This window comes from Podarcis gaigeae (genome assembly GCF_964106915.1).
Source record: "Podarcis gaigeae genome assembly, chromosome: 10".
Taxonomy (NCBI): domain Eukaryota; kingdom Metazoa; phylum Chordata; class Lepidosauria; order Squamata; family Lacertidae; genus Podarcis; species Podarcis gaigeae.
The window spans coordinates 66,767,888-66,788,722 of NC_139686.1; the positions used below are offsets into that span (position 1 = coordinate 66,767,888).

A 20,835-nucleotide genomic window follows, 5' to 3' on the forward strand; every position below is an offset into this window, starting at 1 on the left:
CATGATTCTAAGATGGCATAAAGAACATCCCCTTGCCCCTCTCCTCTTCGCCCGGCTAGTGCAAGTTTTTTGAGGGGAACAACAAGGTCCAGTTTGAACAGAGGAACCAATGAATGCAAGGAGCAAGGATTTTTATTTCACACAAAAAATGAAATGAAGAAGAGTGCAGTTCAGTTGGGCTGAGACCCTGAAATCAAGACTGATTGGCTCTGTCTTTCATGCCATGGAAAAATGGCAGAGGGGAGTTTGAGGGGTCAAAGTACCATATTTTTCGCTCTGTAAGACGCACCAGACCACAAGACGCACCTAGTTTTTGGAGGAGGAAAACAAGAAAAAATATATTCTGAATCTCAGAAGCCAGAACAGCAAGAGGGATCGCTGTGCAGTGAAAGCAGCCTGCTGTTCTGTGATAGCTGCGCAGCCTGCATTCGCTCCAAAAGACGCACACACATTTCCCCTTACTTTTTAGGAGGGGAAAAATGAGTCTTATAGAGCAAAAAATATGGTATATTTCTAAGTGGGTGAAAATTGAGAAAGAAAAATAAAATGCACTTGTTAATAAACAGGAGTTCAGAAACGGGGGCGGAATAAGTGGAAGGAGAGCGACTTGCGGGGTGTGTGTTTTTAACAGCCCCCCTGCCTCCCCCTGGCACTGTCTATGCCTTCCCCCCTCCTGTCTGAACATGTTATATGAAATCCCTGCTAGCCTTTTTCCCACGCTAATGTTTCATTCAACACATCCTCTTTTGGTAAAAGCAACTAACCAAGCATCACCTTGAAAATTAATTCTCCATTGAAAGAAAGAAAGAGAAGCAGATTTTGAGAGAACTTACATAAGCCCCTGAAAGGAATCATGATTTCCTGATATTGTTTCTCCTTCCAGGCAATGTTAAGCAGCCAAGCATCTTGCTTTACTGCCGATAAACGTATTAGCCAAGACTGCCCTCTGGCTTCCTCTAAACTACTGCTCAGTCTCCTCTTTTCGTAAAGCTGGCAAATGCCATTAAATCCACATTTCAGAAACCAGAACCAGATGCCCCAAACCTAGCAGACAATCTTATCCTTGTCTCAGGGCCTCTTCATACATTCTCAATTTCCTACGCAGATTTCATGTGAGAATAAATGCCATCCTACATGTAGATTATAACATATGATGATCACCCATTTCATCGCATGTATGCATGACCAAAAGGTGAGACTGGCTATGGCTACATGAATATGAAGCGCGGTAGATACAGTGTGATCATTACATGTGAAGATCTGGACACATATAACGTGCCTTTTCCTGAAGAAGTCTTAAACTAACTGAAATGTGCTCGGAGTCAAGAGTGGATTTCATGCTCTTTATTCAGCTCATAGGGTGAGGAGGAATGGAAGTTCCCCCAGAATGTCTGCTTTATATACATTATTTACACAATGGGCCCCACGTGACTGGCTAGTTCTGGGATTCACCTGTAGGCCAATCAGGTTGCGGATTCACTTCCACCTGGAGCTAGATTGGGTGGCTCCTATGGACCAATCAGACTGCTGCATTCTGAATCCTATTGTTCTAGGACCAATGAAACTGCTGCCTTTTGGACCCCGATCAACTCAGTACAAAACACTAACTCCTATCTGCACAGGGGCGAAGAGTATTAGCTAATCACCCATCTGATTAGGGATTATGGAAAGAAAATATACTCATTCAATATTTCTTCATCTGCATGTGTGCACTTGGCATTTTATCCCTTCAGCGAAGACAAGGAATAATTTGCTCCCTGCTATTTCTGTGACAAACAGAACTTCTACTCAGGATAGAAAGGATCATTTTTCTTTTCCTTTCATGCTGAGCCAAGCTGTAATGCATGAGAAATGGTGCTCATCTCAGTTCCATCACTTCTTGTTTTCTTTTTTTTTCCTCCCCAGCAAGCAAACTTAATATAGCTTGTACTCACAGCACAGTTCCTGTGGCTTTCCTTATGATTTTAAACCGAAGAGATAAATCGTTGACAAATTCAATGTCGTAGCTGGGGTCAGCAGCAGCGAGAGGAGGGGATTCAATCTTGAGAGGAACTTCGAAGCGTTGGTTGCTAGGGTCATAGATCTATTTCCAAATAAGAAGAGACACATACAAAATAAACATCGAGTTATCAGTAGGCTGTGCATAAACGATAGGCGCAGGTCAATTCTGTATCCAGGGCATCTGTCTACCAACTCCACCTGGTACGCAGGCTGAGATCTTACCTGCGCGTAGACTGTCTCGCCAGAGTGGTGCATGCTCTAGTTATCTCCCGCTTGGACTACTGCAATGCGCTCTACGTGGGGCTACCTTTGAAGGTGACTCGGAAACTACAACTAATCCAGAATGCGGCAGCTAGACTGGTGACTGGGGGCAGCCGCCGAGACTACATAACACCGGTCTTGAAAGACCTACTGTGATGGCCTGGGAATCTGATTCAGAGGCTGAACCGGAGGAATCCCAGCCTGCACAGGAGTCCCCGCCTCCAGGGCCGGCTGAACTGGGGCAGGGCCTTGATTCTGAAGCGCCTGCACCTGTGCCGGATCCTCAGGAGCAGGCACCAGGTGAATCCACTCTGGCTCCAGAGGTGGTTGAGGGTTGGCAGACAGTCCTCCTCGGGCGAAGCGGGGTCCACAGAGGGAAGCTGGGCAAGGACAGGAACTCTGGGGGAAACAGGACTGGATGCTGGCCGAAACAGCTCATCAACGACGTTGCTCCCGCAACCTGGGACCGGGCTGACTGGCCTTTATCTTCTCTGAGGCCAGGGGCGGCCCCGGCCCCCAGGAGACCCGCCTCTCCTGGCCTTAAGGCGAGCACTCCTCCTGGGAGAAACCAGTTCCCTTTGCCTCTCTGCCCTGAGCCTCTGCAGTTCAGGAGAGGCTGAAGGGTTACTGGGCCCAGGGGGAGACTCACCTGTAGGCACTGAGTCCTTAACCACCTCTGGAGCCAGAGTGGATTCACCTGGTGCCTGCTCCGGCACAGGTGCAGGCGCTTCAGAATCAAGGCCCTGCCCCAGTTCAGCCGGCCCTGGAGGCGGGGACTCCTGTGCAGGCTGGGATTCCTCCGGTTCAACATCTGAATCGGATTCCCAGACCATCACACCTACACTGGCTCCCAGTATGTTTCCGAGCACAATTCAAAGTGCTGGTATTGACCTTTAAAGCCCTAAATGGCCTCGGCCCAGTATACCTGAAGGAGTGTCTCCACTCCCATCATTCTGCCCGGACGCTGAGGTCCAGTGCCAAGGGCCTTCTGGCCAGTGGCGTAGCGTGGGGGGTGCAGGGGGGCCCCGGCCGCACCGGGCGCAACATCTGGGGGTTAGGGTTAGGGGGCGCAAATCCATGGGTTAGGGGGCGCAAATTACTTGCCTTGCCCCGGGTGCTGACAAACCACGCTATGCCACAGCTTCTGGCTGTTCCCTCATTGCGAGAAGTGAGGTTACAGGGAACCAGGCAGAGGGCCTTCTCGGTAGTGGCGCCCGCCCTGTGGAACGCCCTCCCATCAGATGTCAAAGTGATAAATAACTACCTGACATTCAGAAGACATCTTAAGGCAGCCCTGTTCAGGGAAGTTTTTAATGTGTGATATTTTAGTGTATTTTTGGTTTCTATGGATCCGCCCAGAGTGGCTGGGGAAACCCAGCCAGAAGGGCGGGGTACAAATAAATTATTATTATTATTATTATTATTATTATTATTATTATTATTATTATAGCTGACCAACTTCTTTCCTTGCTTGCTTTCTCTTTCACTCACCTTAAACCTGACTCTGTCCTCTGTCTGAAACTCCACATCCAACGCAAGTTGAGGAATGTCATTTCCGTAGAGGGAAGCTTTTCCACGTCTTGACAGAGCCACCCTGGAAAAGACACACAGCCATTTATCTTCATACTATATTGTCTGTTTCTATGAGCAGTCAGCAAGGAGTGAAAAATATTTTGTTCTCTGAACATTCGGTAAGCATAGATCTCCAAAATCTCACTCTAGTGATCAGTTCATGTATCTAAATATATCCCATCGAAAGAATATTACCCACCGCTTTATGACATTTCTGCAAAGTGTTTTATAGTTTACATGGAGACGCAAGGAAATGGATCCATGACTCGGTTGGGATTTTAATCTGGATCAGCTAAATCAGGATCAAAATTCTACAATCAAGGCCTTATAATTCAATAAAATGCCACATGGCCACACAGGTCGACTGGCAGAGAAGGCATCTGGGACATAAATGTCCATTATTACTCTTTGTCCCATCTAGTGAACCCTTTATTCATCCAGAATAATTGCATTGTGATTCAGTTTGTGGTAATTAAATCCAACTTTATGTCATCTTGTTCCCGTCCAGTGAACAGTTTTATTGATTCAGAACCATTGCGTTGCAATTCCATTTGCGAAAATCAAATCAATTCTTATGCCCTGAGCCAGGCTCCATAGTTTGTTATTAAAATAATGGTTTCTACTCTCCAGACACTCAGGACTGGATCCTAAGATACCCTTCTGCTCATAGAAGGAGTTTTACCATGAAGGGAAGCACCTCTGATCCAGGAGAGGCTCCTTCTGATAGAAGGAGAGAGGGAATATTTGCCTAATCTCCCTCTCCTGTGCTACTCCATATGGTTCCACAATGTCCCAGAGCAGATTGAGGGTGCGGGGACAGAAGGAAAGAGGAATCAGCACACTTTGCCTACCCCTCTTCCATTAGCAGGTGTCACAAGCACCCTTTCCACAAAGGATCTTAGACTACATGCATGGACTCAGCTACATTAGTAAAAATAAAACGTTATAAATGTGTTATAACAATGTGACACCAGATGGCGCTGTGGAGTCGAAATTGGAACTCCATGGAATTTTCCATTGTGAGCTTTAAAGCGGTTATTTTTCAGAGTGGTTTTTTTTTTATAGCTGTGTAGATGCGACCGTGAACTCCACATGAGCAAAGATTGACTTATTCTTTTCAATATCAGGGAGTATCCCCTTGATATAGTGTGAGGCCTTCTCGGTAGTGGCTACCTTTACAAGTTGTGATGATTTGCTACGCAGTAGGCAAAAACCAAATGGCCCCAGCCAATCAGCCAGATGGACAAAATTCCTACCAGATCCCTGCCCCAAAGCAGACGACCCCAGGACAGGCATAGCAAGGTCAAAGCGAACAACCCTATTCTAGGGAGGGAGGGATGGGCAATCTGATGTACGGGTGAAAAGAGGAAGCCCTAGCCTCGTGCAAGACGTTTTAGCATTTCTGGCTGTCAATCAACAAATGGCAACATTAACTTCTTCCCAACAACAAGGGAAGCCCCAATCGCATCAGTGGCCAACGGTCAATTAGCCCGCCCCCAACTTTGGAGTGTCCTGGCGGCCCCCACCGCAACATGTGCTCTCCGTGAAGGAGAACACGCTTTAGCTATCTTTTATCTTTGCTCATGCATTGCGCCATATGCACAATCGTTGCACTTTTCTGTTGCTCTTTACATTGTTTTCAGCAGTAAACAATCCACATCTATTTGCAAAGCATATGGCTCCTTCACAATCAAGCAAGGCTTTACATTTGAGGAAAAATCAAGAGACATCAGAAAAGTGTTGTCAGTGTACAAAATATTAAATACACAAAGAACTGGGGTGGAGAGGAATAACAAAAGCTGCCATTTACCTCCAGCCTTTCTCTGTCTTCTCTGGTTTTCGGGTCAGAGAGTAACCATACAGTCCATCTTCCCTTGCAGTGCAAGCCTGGCTTAAAACTAAGAGGGGAGAAATAAAAATTAATGGATACAATCTCCCTGATTTCTAATTCTTCCAGTCATTTTAGCCATTTTAGCTTTATCTGCCATTCTTTTCTGGTAGGGACTTTATCTTCTTTCCATCTCTGGGCCAATAACAAAATTTTAATAAGGAACAGGGAAAAATTATAGCTTATTTAAAGACCATTGTAAACAGTTAAAATCATCAGTAGGATTGGAATATCACTTGTAGTTTAATGGTGAATTTTGGACACAATAGAGAGGTAAAAGATTTGGATTATTATAAAAGATGCAGGAGGAAATGATTAACAATGGGACCCACAAAGGGGAGGAGGGAAGTCCTGGAGATTCTTTGGAATCTTGTTTTTATGCTGTATGTTGGACATGTGACTGCAAATTTTTAATCTGAAAAACCAAATAAATAAATTTAGAAAGAAAGAGAGAGAGAGAGAGAGAGAGAGAGAAAGAAAGAAAGAAAGAAAGAAAGAAAGAAAGAAAGAAAGAAAGAAAGAAAGAAAGAAATGAGGCCCAGCTCCAAAGGCCTTCTGGCAGTTCCCTGGCAGTTCCGAGGGCCTTCTCGGTGGTGGCATCCGACCTGTGGAATGCCCTATCAGAGGTCAAGGAAACAGTGGCGTAGCGTGGGTTGTCAGCACCCGGGGCAAGGCAAGTAATTTGCGCCCCCTAACCCGTGGATTTGCACCCCCTAACCCTAACCCCCAGATGTTGCGCCCGGTGCGGCCGGCCCCCCATGCACCCCCCATGCTATGCCACTGCAAGGAAATAAACAACTTTCTGACTTTTAGAAGGCAGCTCTGTTTAGGGAAGTTTTTTTAAAATGTTTGATGTTTTATAGTGTTTTTAATATTATGTTGGGAGCTGCCCAGAGTGGCTAGGAAACCCAGCCAGATGGGCAGGGTATAAATAATAAAAATAATTTATTATTTATATTATTACAGTGGTACCTCGGGTTAAGTACTTAATTCGTTCTGGAGGTCTGTTCTTAACCTAAAACTGTTCTTAACCTGAAGCACCACTTTAGCTAATGGGGCCTCCTGCTGCCGCCGCACGATTTCTGTTCTCATCCTGAAGGAAAGTTCTTAACCCGAGGTACTATTTCTGGGTTAGCGGACTCTGTAACCTGAAGCGTATGTAACCTGAAGCGTATGTAACCCGAGGTACCACTGTATTATTAATTGAGGGACCTTGTGTTGAATACTCCTGAACCTCCACAGGTTTCTACTTCAGTCTTGATGCTGGACTGCATCCTGACTTGGGACTTGGATCGACCCTAAACCTCGTTTTCTGACCTTCAGCTTCGGATCTTGGACTGTGAACTGTGCGGATGTTGAGGGACCCTCGGATTTTGGACTTGGTCTTGGCATGCTGTCTGGCTGGCAGGTAGGCCAGGGGATCAGGACAGACTGTCATAGTGGATGTCAGGGGCTCAGGAGCAGAGGCAGTAGCATAGAAGCAATTTAAATGTATGGTTTGGATGTGACCTAAGAGCTTCTGAGACATCTTTGGTCAACGTGAAGAAGAGAGGGAGTGCCCCTCCAATGTAGGTGCCATTCATAGCAACCTTCCCTCTCCATTGTCATAATACCAACTCAGTATCATTTGTCTATTGCCCTCTTTAGGGTGATGTTCACAAATGCCACTCAGAAATAAATTACATAAGGTGGAGTATGCAAGATTAGTTCCTTCCTAAGAATGAATGTTAATAAGAAGTTGCTGTTGCCCCAAACATTGTATAAAGTCAATTAAAATCCCACTGCACAGAGCCTTTCACTTTTGACTAAAGCTTCTGGAAATATTAATTGCTGGCTCCCAAATTACAATTCAACGTAATTATCCCCATTTAATTTAACAGTATATCAGTGATTGAATCCATCTCCGAAGCGAGGCTCTTTTCTTATGAGAAGCATGTCAAAGCTGCAGGAAGGTTAAGTCACACAATAAACCATTGTGGGAATGAAGCAACATTCACAGATCCAACCAAGAGATCTTTCTGGTCATGATGACTCTTCAGTTAATGTATTGGGAACTAGTTAATCCACTTCTATAGTATATGTATGACTCCCATGGGTTTATAATAGGCAGCGCTATTCTTCTGGAAAAGAAGGTGCCGGAACTCACCACAAACACCTCTTGTTCCCTTAGAATGGCAATGGCGTCCACCTGAGAGGTGTCGGAGTTCCAGCAAGTTCTGGCTGGAAAAAAGTCCCAATAGGAGGGGCTACTTTGCACCTAGCTACCCACCAGAGTGTAATTTATGAACTTGGGGGTCATGGTCCCAGTGACTGACAGTTGGCAGAAGCCAACTGAGTCAAGAGGTACAGCAGCCCAAATCCTACATCTGGATCTTGACACTGAGCCCAACCCCAGAAACCTAGAACCCTCCAAACCAGAAACAACCCATGAAACAGGGCAGGCCAGTGAGCCCCTGGGCCAGTCGCCAGTGAAGACGCAGTGTTCTCGCCCCGATGGGCCTCACATGCCAACAAGCCTGCTCACCATTTTCTCTATTTTTCTGTATATTCCCTAGGTCTGACTTACTTCTTCCACAGGGCCTGGAAGGGGTAAGCCACACCCAGGGAGTTTTTAAGGGCTCAGTTAGCACCGAACACCCATTGGCAGGGCTGGCAGAGTGAGGTAGCTGCCTCAGGCGGCAGATAATGAGATGGGGACCTGCCTCCCCACACACACTATCCTGCTGCCCTCACTAGTATTGGAGAAAGCTTCAACTACCAGTCCAATTGGCTTCTAATTGGGGGTATGCACAACTTGTCCTTCGCCTCAGGCAACTAAATTTCTTGAGCTGGCCTTGCTTACTGGGGAAAAAAGTCTGTCCCCTGGGCCCTGGCCTGATCACCCTTGTTTCCTAGTTCCTGACCTTTGAGTAGCTATTAATTAGACAATCACTCCCGGCCAATCCTTTGCTCTTACTGTCTACTCCAATCTGCTTCCCCCAGAGTCCACCATGGGTTCATTTTTGACACCAAGCAAGATAAGTGGAAGAGGAGATGATACCTAAGGCTGCATTTCCATGAACACTGACTTAGGATCTGGCCCACTTCTGAATGTACAGAAGTTTGTGCTCCTTTTCAGATGCACCTAATATAACTAAGTTGTAGGGATGGCACTATTGTACAGTCAGTGGCGTCCGGTGAAATTTTTCCTAGGGAAACAATTAGGGCCAGAAGACCAACTTGAGAGAGCGACTGGGGTGGTGGTGACGCTACAACATCGTGCATGTGAGGATCACTCTTTCCTCCCTAAGTTAGGCAGAAGCTGCCTGAGCTTTGGGAAGGAGGCTCCAGACTTTAATACCTTAATACCCTAATTCACTGGGAACATTTAGAAGACTAGCCTAGTCCCCCAGTTCACTGACCGCATGCTACTGTGTGCAGAGCAGTAGGACACAGATCTCTGACTTAACTCTCATTGTATACTTTGCCAAGCTGAGTGGGGCCAATGGGAATTCGTGTCTAATTCGTGTCTGGCAGGTCCAAATATTCCCCATTCCTGCTCTAGCAGATCTCCATGTTGTAGGTGTCCATCAGGGGTTAGCAAACTTTTTCAGCAGGGGGCCGGTCCACTGTCCCTCAGACCTTGTGGGGGGGGCGACTATATTTTTTTTGGATGGAAAACAAATTCCTATGCCCCACAAATAACCCAGAGGTGCATTTTAAATAAAAGCACACATTCTACTCATGTAAAAACACCAGGCAAGCCCCACAAATAACCTAGAGATGCATCTTAAATAAAAGGGCACATTCTACTCATGTAAAAACACACTGATTCCCGGACCGTCCGCGGGCCGGATTGAGAAGGCGATTGAGCTGGATCCGGCTCTCGGGTCTTAGTTTGCCTACCCATGGTCTACATATTTCCACCTAGCGCTATTTGACGGGTCACAATCCCATTGCCTTTTGAAACAATTTTGAGACTTCTGGCATTCTGAAAATGCTTCCTAATTCCACGGAGTAATGGTGAACTTTAGAGAGATATAGCTCAAGTCCATGCACGTTCGCAGCCCCCCCCAAAACAAACACGTGCTGCAGAATTAAAAGTACCTTGAATTTGTTGAGCAAATTGCAACTATTATCTTTCCAGTCCACCCTGTCAAGATTTCCGAGTTCCCTCAATATGAGGTGTAACAGTTTCTCCCGGACCACCCCCAGAAATTCTTTCTTTTCTTTGGTGACCTGATGCCAAGAATGTTCGTGGCCTTTTAAATATTGAAGTTTACGGGGACATCATGTACCGATATTTAAAGTGCCATGAAAACACTTGATAAGCACAATCTGCATATTGTGCTGCCACAATTCTGGCAATTGCGCTACAGCGGGGACCTGGTTTGCTTTGGGGACTGTTCTATGGCATGCTTAGAATAATGCTTAATCCCGCCAGGCCTTAAGAATACTGTTCATTGTATTCCACTTTTCAAACAGAAACATTTTGAATGAGATCGTATCCCATACGCTTTCTCCCCTTTGAATAAATAAATACGTAATCCCACGCAATCTCCAGAGAAGGGAAGCATTTTAATTCTAGATCTGAACTCGCACAGAAGGTCTTAGAATTAATAATAAAAACGATTTAAAAACCCCTTAGCAAAAGCTTGTGCTGCCCACTGGTGGCTTTTAAAAAAATCTCTCATTTTGAGGAAAGCAGATGCTGCCAGTATTGGTTTTCCACGTGGGTGACTGACATTCTTTATAGCCTGCTGGTAAGAATAACCACATGCCAAAGCCAATATTTGGCCACCCATTTTGGGGGAGAACGGGAAGGCACCGTCACAGGAATTGAGAGAAGAGGGATCTTGTATTTTACCTGCTTTAGCAGACAGCTGGCAGAATTGCTGCCGTTTTCCAGCTGAAACCAGCCCGGTTGTTCCTAAAGAAGAGCTACAACCTAAAGCATGTTGTGTGGGGAACTGTTTTGCTGAAAGGAAAATCTTCCAAAACAGGAAGCATCCAATGATGTAAACAAAAATGTGGAAGTGTATCTCAAAGATGCTGGAATGGGTACATGTTTATTGTTAAAATTGCCTGCAAAATTTGCAAAAGCGCCTTCTTCAAGGGCATGTTTCTTTACAAATTGCTCAGAAACCATCCTTTTCAAAGAACCTGCAGGGTCTTATTTGTAAAGAGACAAAGAAGCCACTATGGAACGCGTTTGAACCGAAAGACTGCCAGTTAATTTATCAAAAAGCATTCCTCCTTTCCAGTATCTTCTCCCCTTTCTTTGGTTCTGTTTTGAACTATTTTGCTACTTATGATCGAAGGAGGAAGACACCCTCTCAGATCAATGGCTTGAGCCAAGATAAGACTGCCTTTTCCAGTACCTGTAACCAGCCTGCTACTGCCAAAACACCTTCCTCTATGTCCCAGCTGTGCAGGATGCCTGACTGACTGGGACAAGAGCATGGGCCTTCTTGGTGGTTGCACCAGATTGTCTCCGGACAGCGCTGGCCCCTGGCCTCTTGAGTGAGATGGGCGCACAACCCCAGAGTCTGTCAAGACTGGCCCGTACGGGCAGGGGTACCTTTACCTTTACCTTTACTGCCTGGTGAAAGCTTTCCTGTTCCAGCAAGCTTTTGTCATATTAGGCAGATGAGGGTTTCTTTTCTGGGAATCTTTGAATTTCTGTCTCCTCAGACTGTTTGTATATTGTTCTTATGGATCACAGCACTTTGGACTATTGTAAACTGCTCCAAGCAATGACAAACCTAGACAGCATCTTAAAAAGCAGAGACATCACCTTGCCAACAAAGGTCCGTATAGTTAAAGCTAAGGTTTACCCAGTAGTGATGTATGGAAGTGAGAACTGGACCATAAAGAAGACTGATCGCCGAAGAATTGATGCTTTTGAATTATGGTGCTGGAGGAGACTCTTGAGAGTCCCATGGACTGCAAGAAGATCAAACCTATCCATTCTTAAAGAAATCAACCCTGAGTGCTCACTGGAAGGACAGACCCTGAAGCTGAGGCTCCAATATTTTGGGCACCTCATGGGAAGAGAAGACTCCCTGGAAAAGACCCTGATGTTGGGAAAGATGGAGGGCACAAGGAGAAGGGGACGACAGAGGACAAGATGGTTGGACAGTGTTCTCGAAGTTACCAGGATGAGTTTGACCAAACTGCAGGAGGCAGTGGAAGACAGGAGTGCCTGGCGTGCTCTGGTCCATGGGGTCACGAAAAGTTGGACACGACTAAATGACTAAACAACAACAACAAACTGCTCCAAAAAAAGGGAATGCATTGGAAGGGTAAGATACATATACGGTTGAATGAATGAAGAATCAATAACAGCTGTTGAACACAATCCAAGAACAAGAAAAGGGGTAGCTGCATTATAGATGCATTATAAAGAAAGTCTTTTATCAAGGGAAACACAAATGAATCTGGACAACTTTTCTACCGCAGTTCACCTTTACAGGCACCTACTACAATTTTTTTAAAGTGTCTTTTTGTTCCATAACCCCAAGGCACATTTGACTTAAATAGAGAACTGCACCTGTGAAGGTAGCAAAGGATGTTTGGGGTGACCAATTCCATTGGCCCCAAACTGAGGTTGATGGGAGGGCATCCGATTGGCAAAGGGTCATATAACCTTGGAGGACCACTGCCACTTTGTCTAGACCAGGAAACCCCAAACTTGGGTCTCCAGCTGTTTTTGGACTACAACTCCCATCATCCCTAGCTAGCAGGGCCAGTGGTCAAGAGTGATGAGAATTGTAGTCCCAAAACAGCTGGAGACCCAAGTTTGGGAATCCCTGGTCTAGACAATAGGGAGCTAGATAGAGCAATGGACTGACGCAGTATGAAACACCTTCCAATATACTGCTATCCAACTATAAAATTCTATCTTACCTGCAAGAGCAAGAGCTAAAAAATGAAGCTTCTTATTTCTCTCCATGGTTGAATAGATATAACACAAGCTCCTTGGACAATGGCCTTTTATAAGTAAGATCTAGCAGGGCACACAGAGTTATCTGCAAGCTGACACACTGCAAATATTTGTTACTTTGATAAGGGGAAAAATAACCTTATTTGCAGGTTATGTAAGGTTGAAGGGAAGACAAGTTGCAAATTTATTTGTAATCAAAAAATGCTGTCTTCAGGAAAAGAAGGGGGAAGAGTTGCTTATGTAACAGAAGCTACAAGGCCAATGTGGGCATAGATTTGAAGTTTAACACGTGCATTTGACCACAGAGATAGGGGAATGATCCTACTCCTCTTAAATCACTTTAATTAACACTCTCCCTACTATTTTGCACCCCACAATACATTACGGAGATCTTTACAGTCTTTTATCACAGGGGATCATGGATCTAAAGTCAAAGCTCCACCTTTCCTTTTAGAAAATGATGCTGCAAGAATTTTTATAGAAGCAGGAAAAAGATGTTATGGGCTTTTTCGTGGAAGATTAGGCTATGAAGGGCTACTAAGCACGATGGCTCTGCGGGAGGCAGTGTGCCTCTGAATATCACCTGCCAGGAAACCAAATGTGGCAAATGCTATTTAACCCTGCCCCGATTCTAGATTTCAAAATAGCATCACCTATCAGAAGGAAGAGCCACTGGCTTGGCCTCTGTCATCTTCATGGGAGACCCTGCTTGAGCCTCATTCTCCTTTCCAAAGCGAGGGCTTTCAATGCATGATGGAGGTGGATAGGGCAGGAATAGCGGGCAGCAGAGGGCAGGCATTCAATGTTCTCTTTGAGTTTTCCTTTCAAACACTTGAAAAGGGGTTTCCAGGTCAGGAATATCCTGGACCTTGAGATATCAGGGCCCTAACCTGAAACCTCGGGGTGGTCCCTGGTGATGTGGTGTTATTGGGTCAGAGCCAGAAGAGTAGGCCTGATGCCTTATTCTTTTTATTTATTATTATTAAATTTCTACGCCACCATCATCCAAAGGTAACAGGACAGTTGTTGTTGTTGATATACCGCCCTATACCCAGGGGTCTCAATATAAGAACAAAAAAACACATACCATAACAACAAAAACAATACCCACCCCACAGAGTTTCAAAGGTCATAGATTGTTTCATTAGCTAAAGGCCTGGAAGAAGAGAAATGTTTTTGCCTAAAAGATAAAGCAATGTAATGAAGGGGTCAGGCCAGGAATAGGCAACCTAAGGCCCACGGGCCACAAGCGGCCCAAGGGGGTCTTTTAACCAGCCCACGAGCCACTCCTGAACTGAGCTGCCCACTCAGACGGTCCCCATGCGCTGTGCTAAACCTGCGCAGCACAGCGCAGTGCGGGGACTCACTTCCGCAGCACTGGAAATCGCATCTTCACATGCGCAGACGCCGGAAATCGCAGGTGCATGCGCTCATGCACGAGCGCAACCTGGCCCACAGAGGGATCTCCACTGGAGGGAACTGGCCCAGGCGAGGTAAACCTTGCTGACCCATGGGTCAGGCGATCCTCCCTGGGGAGAGCATTCCACAAGCAAGGAGCCCTGTGGGCTTTTGCGGATTTGACCAGAATGCCTGAAGGGCTCAACTGATTTTTTTTTTTGGGGGGGTAGTCCCAGGAGCCTGGGGACGCAGGTGGCGCTGTGGGTTAAAGCCTCAGCGCCTAGGACTTGCCGATTGAAAGGTCGGCGGTTCGAATCCCTGCGGCGGGGTGCGCTCCCGCTGCTCAGTCCCAGCGCCTGCCAACCTAGCAGTTCGAAAGCACCTCTGGGTGCAAGTAGATAAATAGGGACCGCTTACCAGCGGGAAGGTAAACGGTGTTTCCGTGTGCGGCTCTGGCTCGCCAGAGCAGCGATGTCACGCTGGCCACGTGACCCGGAAGTGTCTCCGGACAGCGCTGGCCCCTGGCCTCTTAAGGGAGATGGGCGCACAACCCCAGAGTCTGTCAAGACTGGCCCATACGGGCAGGGGTACCTTTACCTTTACCTTTTAGTCCCAGGAGCCTACTCCATCACTTACCTGGGTACTTGAAGAGCCGCTTTGTCTCATATGTGATCTAAAGATAAAGGTAAAGGGACCCCTGACCATTAGGTCCAGTCGTGACCGACTCTGGGCTTGCGGCACTCATCTCACTTTATTGGCCGAGGGAGCCGGCGTACACCTTCCAGGTCATGTGGCCAGCATGACTAAGCCGCTTCTGGCAAACCAGAGCAGCACACGGAAATGTCGTTTACCTTCCCGCTGGAGCGGTACCTATTTATCTACTTGCACTTTGACTTGCTTTCGAACTGCTAGGTTGGCAGGAGCAGGGACCGAGCAACAGGAGCTCACCCCGTCACGGGGATTCGAACCGCTGACCTTCTGATCGGCAAGTCCTAGGCTCTGTGGTTTAACCCACAGCGCCACCCGCGTCCCTATATGTGATCTATTCCTGTGTAAATTTTGTTACCTGCACCCCAATCTCTGAGCAGCATAGGTTTCATCTTATTTGGTACGGTGGGGTTGTGGATCAGAGGTGCTGAAGACAAGGCCTACAGAGCTGTGGAACCGAATGGATATTTAGTTCAATCTGTGGCTCATAAACAGTCTGAGTGTTTCCTGTTGCGAGGGAGGGCGTGTGTTTTTCTGGGTCTGGAACTCCAGATTACAAAAGCAAGGGGAAATAGGTAAGTGATTCCTGTGGTGACTAGGCCTCACTCAAGCTATGCCACAATGGACTGCGGTGAAAAGAAGGTGCAACGTACAATATTCCCTACAGCCAGCATCCCTGAGTGACCCTGCGCTGGAACATGAGGCAAGGCTGGCAAGGCTGTAGCTGAGCCGTGATCATGCTCCAAGATCGTGTACCAGGGTGAAGACGATACAAGATTTGCCGGCAGCTCTGATGACCTTCATGATTCTCTTTTCAGCTTTATCAAGGAATATGTCACTCCCCAAAAATAATTAATTGAATTATTATTATTATTTAAAAAACAACAACACCTGTTTGTACAGCTGTCGGCCTCCGACTTTTTCATTTACCAATACAGAACTGGATTTGAGAGAAAAAGTAGTGTGAGAGAAAATATTGAATCTGGAGATGTTGAGAGATGAAAAAGAGGTTGCACCTCAAGTTCTAGAGCACACTTATTTTTCTTCGTTTTCTTAGCTCCAATATTCTCAGCAGTTCTTTGTTTCTTCTGGGGCCTTTTGACTTCTTTTTTGAGAGAAGGGTTTTCTTGCCTTGAACGTGTTGCTTCTTTAAGGTTGAAGCAGTTTGCAGCCATTTCCCTCTGAACCAATCCTTGGTCCAGACCAGGCATGGCCAAACGTGGTCCTCCAGATGTTTTGGGTCGACAATTCCCATCATCCCTGACCACTGGTCCTGTTAGCTAGGGATGTTGGGAGTTGTAGTCCCAAAACAGCTGGAGGACCAAGTTTGGCCATGCCTGAACTAGAACCTTGGTTCATGAGCAATATTGAAGAGATTGAGCTTCCCTGTATACACAAACACACAGGCATAGTCTATTCCTTGGTGACGCTGAAACTTCACCATTTTATTTTCTGGTTTTTCCTCCCCTCTGCCCTCTGGACTCTTCTGGGCCTTATTCTCTAGATCTTGATTTTTCCTTTAAGTCCTCCTCTATTCCTTTTAATTTCTAGTCTTAATATTTAAGGCAATTTATTTTATCACTGTTACATAGTAAAGCATGGACTGGTGGAAGTTCCAGGGCACAATTTAGAGTTAATTAATTGCTAAAATTCTTACTTGCTTTTCATGCTACAATTGCTGCTTGTAATAGTTAAGTTGTGCATTTTTTCTGCTGAACAAAGTTTAAAGCTTGCCAATTTATATCCTGGTTTGTTAGCCATGTGGTCATTACTTACATATAATGTTCTTTCTCCTTTCCCCAGGATTCTTTTTATGTATAACGTGTTGATTTCTCTATGGTATTACTATGCTTATATCTTTTATAAACTGAAATGCACGCACTGGTCTTTCTGCTGATGTATTCCAAAAACATTTTAGCCTTGGTCCATGTTTGGTCACCACCCTGCTGCCCATTTGGGCAAATTCAGAACCTCACTTTCAGGCTGTGAGAAATAATCAGAGACCCCAATGCACACTGTAGGTTGGTTTTCCGCAGTAGTCACTGGAGACAGATGGTGGTTTTGGTGATACGAAGTTTACGTATATGTGTATCAGTGCCAGATTTACGTATGAGCTAAACAAGCTATAGCTTAGGGCCCCACTCTCTCGGGGAGCCCCAAAAAAATTAAAGGGGGAAAACTGGATGTACATTTCCAAAATATAAGATAAAAAAACAAATAAAATAAAACCTACATATAGCAACAGTGTTTTATGTTGTATAGGATCCTATGATATAAGTAATGGGCCCCGCCTGCTAGCCTGCTCCCTAAAATATCACTAGTTTGCTCATTTCTATATCAATTACTTTGATAAAATATGTATTTTGTTATGTGCAAATGGCTTTAGATACCTATTATGTCCATAAATTACCATGTAGCATATAAAGGTAAAGGGACCCCTGACCATTAGGTCCAGTCATGACCAACTCTGGGGTTGCAGCGCTCATCTCACTTTATTGGCCAAGGGAGCCAGCGTACAGCTTCCGGGTCATGTGGCCAGCAGGACTAAGCCGCTTCTGGCAAACCAGAGCAGCGCACGGAAATGCCGTTTACCTTCCCGCTGGAGCGGTACCTATTTATCTACTTGCACTTTGATGTGCTTTCGAACTGCTAGGTTGGCAGGAGCAGGGACTGAGCAACGGGAGCTCACCCCATCGCAGAGATTCAAACCGCCGCCCTTCTGATTGGCAAACCCTAGGCTCTGTGGCGCCACATTCAACACAAAAAAGCAGTGACAATTTGTTGTTGGCAAAGGACAGCTGGACATATAAAGGGCCCCGTTACCTTCAGTAGCTATGGGCCTCATCAAACCTAAATCCGGCCCTGACCTGTATGCAGGCTGAGTGGCAGGTGGCAGGTCTCACAGCATTAAAACTCCAACAGATCTTCCTCTGCAATGCCATAGCTTTAGATTCCTGGAGACAGCAAGACAGGTCTGTTTCTCTTGTCTACTCCAGTCCCAAGACTGCTGCAAATTCCCTTTGTTCCCTCTCAGCCAGGTGAAGGGAGGGAACACACATGTCCACCTTCTCAGGTATCTCTGACTGATACCTCCTCTAGCAAGAGGTCACCAGCTTTTTCTTTTTCTTTAATTGTCATATACCAAAGACAATGAGCAGTGAGCTGATTGCTACATGCATTCTTCCTTTTGTTGCCTGCATTATTAATTTTATTTCAAAGTAAGTTTCCGCATTTAAAAAGGCGGAGATTTCAGCTATTTTCTTTGTATTCCCCTCTGCCATCCACCTTCAGATAATGACCAGGGTCGCAATGGCACTGGAAAGCCTTGATCCTTAGTGACCACTCTTTGGATTAACAAAGGCCATTAAAGAGTAACAAAGCAATCCACAAAGCACCCTTTTTAGTCTGAATGCCACAGGGTTGCTTACGTCTCTGTACAGCACTTGGGTCCTGTGTCACGTTGATTTCTCTTCATGTATTGCGCCAAACAAAAGTAGCAGCAATGAAAGTGTTCTCATTCAATTGTGTGGGTCTTTTTTTTTTTAATGTAAGCATCAACTATCACAAGCCGTACATTTACAAGTTCATATCCTCTACCCCACAGCAAACCCAATAAAACACTGTTCCTAAAACTTGCTGAATTTACAAATGAATGTTCCGAAAAGCTGGATAAATTATACAACCCTCTCGTTCAATATCCACACTCAAATCTACAGCAATTAAAAAAATCCACACAGCCACATGGTTAAGATAGTCTCTTTACACCCCATGTATTTACACACGGCCTTTTGTTGACACAGTTGCTACCGTTCTTTTAACTAACTCCAAGGTTCCACAAACATATCTAAAATATATTTAGCAGCATATCAAAGTATGTTAAAAAGGAAGGACACCTTGTTTTTCCTCTTAAATAAAACGTCGTGAGATGACGGAAACATAAGAAAAATAGATTAAGGTTTTTCTGTAAGAATACTGTGGTAGGCAGAGCACTAATAAAATGTTAATAATTTGACAGCATTTTAGTTTCTAGTCCTGAGCACAGAGTAGACACAGCTGCACAACTTTGGTCAGCAAGAGTATAATGCTAACAACTAACGCGGATCGTATGGCATTCATTGTTAGCATGACACAGTCAGGGCAGTAATCCGTCTCAAACTAAGACCCACCCCTCTCTTACACTCCAGTCTTAGTTTCTTACAGCAGCAAAACATAAGTAAACTTTTTAGGACCCCCGCTGCTCTTCCATTAAAGGCTTGGGAAATGAGACAAGAGATATGCTGGCACGTTCCATACAACCATAAAGTGAAGCTCAGCTGAACAGAAGGGGTCAGAGAATGAGGTACACAGGGCACTTTCACATCCTAGGTTACAGGTCTTGAGACAACCATTCCAGGGCGAAAGGCTTCCAGTTTGTTCAACTTACAAAGCTAATAAATGCACACAAATCCAGCCGTTATATGTGAGGCAAGCATACCACCAACAGACTAGTGTTTGAGATATAGTACAGAAGGCAGTTCTTAAGGGCAGCAGTTTCAGCAGAATACGACACACTTAAACGGTACAGAAGAGCTGCTGCATCTTCTTCTTCCTCTCCAGCTGCAAGCAGGTGCCTATGATGTCTAGAACTGCAACGCTCGTCTTTAATTACTGGCCACATCTTCGCTCGCATCACCAGGATCGGAGATCTGTCCATCGAAGCTGCAGGGAGCCTTCCAGATTCTCACAGTCCGATCGCTGCAAAATATTTATAAGCAACAGAATCTATTAGCGTGAAGTGGGAAAAGGAAGAAGCAGAGAAAAGCCGTTTCCCCATTTATATACAGTAAGTTAAAGGTAAAGGGACCCCTGACCATTAGGTGCAGTCGTGACCGACTCTGGGGTTGCGGCGCTCATCTCGCTTTACTGGCTGAGGGAGCCGGCGTACAGCTTCTGGGTCATGTGGCCAGCTTGACTAAGCCGCTCCTGGCGAACCACAGCAGCGCAAGGAGCGGTACCTATTTATCTACTTGTACTTTGACGTGCTTTCGAACTGCTAGGTTGGCAGGAGCAGGGTGTGAGCAACGGGAGCTCACCGCGTCACGGGGATTCGAACCGCCGACCTTCCGATCGGCAAGTCCTAGGCTCTGTGGTTTAACCCATAGCGCAGTACCCGCGAATTAAAAAACCAAAAACTCTTCCACTGAAATGTTCCCTTAATCAAAAGCAGTCTCTCGAGAAAGCGAATGCAGAGCAGCTCAATTATTTTTAGAGACTTGCTAGTTCAAGCAGAGCAGAGATTCTCAAATGCGTCCCACAACAATTTCATTGCACTACTGTGAAATATAGGAAACAGACTGAGAAGCACACTGAAAGAGGCTTTATATCAGACATCCCCAAACTCAGCCCTCCAGATGTTTTGGGACTACAACTCCCATCACCCCTAGTTAAGAGGACCAGTGGTCAGGGATGATGGGAACTGTAGTCCCAAAACAGCTGGAGGGCCGAGTTTGGGGATGCTTGCTCTATGTTATTGATTCTGTTGGTTCACTAGGCATAAAGATCCAAATAAAATAATAGCGCTTAACATTTATAAGGACCAGGTAAAAGTCACATAGTCATGAGCAAGCTTTTGAGCTGATCAGAATTACGAGGCTCCAGAAGAGCTCCAGTATACCTGAAAACTTGCTTACCAACTTTACATTTACACTAGTCCTGATAAGCTATTATGCTACGGCTGTGTTTTAATACATTGTATTAAGTATTATGGCATAACATCAAAGCCATTTGACAAACAAAGGCTCACTAACTGCAAACAAGTAGCTACGTCACAAACTTACCTATTTTTATGCTTTTCCCTTACAAGTAACTTATAGCATAATATTCAGTAAAAATACGTGTCTCCATATAAAACAATTAACATTTTACATTAGTTTGTTTTTTAAACAAACCCAACCAACTCAAATATAACAGTTTAAACCTCTGCCAGCTATGACCGTAAATGTGCAGGAAATTAAGTTGGTGGTTCACAATGTAGACAAACCCTTTGAATTTCTGCACATATTGGAAAGCAAAGAAGATCACTCACTGCCAGTGTTTTAAATGA

The 20,835-nt window shown here is 45.3% G+C and overlaps 2 protein-coding genes across 17 annotated transcripts in view; both read right to left on the bottom strand.

Moving 5' to 3' along the window:
- LOC310826478 (sucrase-isomaltase, intestinal-like) overlaps nucleotides 1–12,730 on the bottom strand; it is a 101,732-nt gene extending 89,002 nt beyond the window's left edge. The window contains exons 1-4 of the mRNA XM_083701439.1: nucleotides 12,611–12,730; nucleotides 5,645–5,732; nucleotides 3,754–3,856; nucleotides 1,935–2,083 (exon numbers count right to left, since the gene is read on the bottom strand). Of these exons, the coding sequence (XP_083557565.1) occupies nucleotides 1,935–2,083; nucleotides 3,754–3,856; nucleotides 5,645–5,732; nucleotides 12,611–12,656 (386 nt within the window). The 5' untranslated portion in view covers nucleotides 12,657–12,730. The remainder of the gene's footprint in view (nucleotides 1–1,934; nucleotides 2,084–3,753; nucleotides 3,857–5,644; nucleotides 5,733–12,610) is intronic.
- Nucleotides 12,731–18,275: 5,545 nt separating this feature from the next.
- KIF21A (kinesin family member 21A) overlaps nucleotides 18,276–20,835 on the bottom strand; it is a 99,198-nt gene continuing 96,638 nt past the window's right edge. For all 16 annotated transcript variants that reach the window (XM_083701279.1, XM_083701276.1, XM_083701286.1 and 13 more), the window contains one exon: nucleotides 18,276–19,487. In XM_083701279.1, coding sequence (XP_083557405.1) covers nucleotides 19,394–19,487 — 94 coding nt within the window. In that variant the 3' untranslated portion in view covers nucleotides 18,276–19,393. The remainder of the gene's footprint in view (nucleotides 19,488–20,835) is intronic.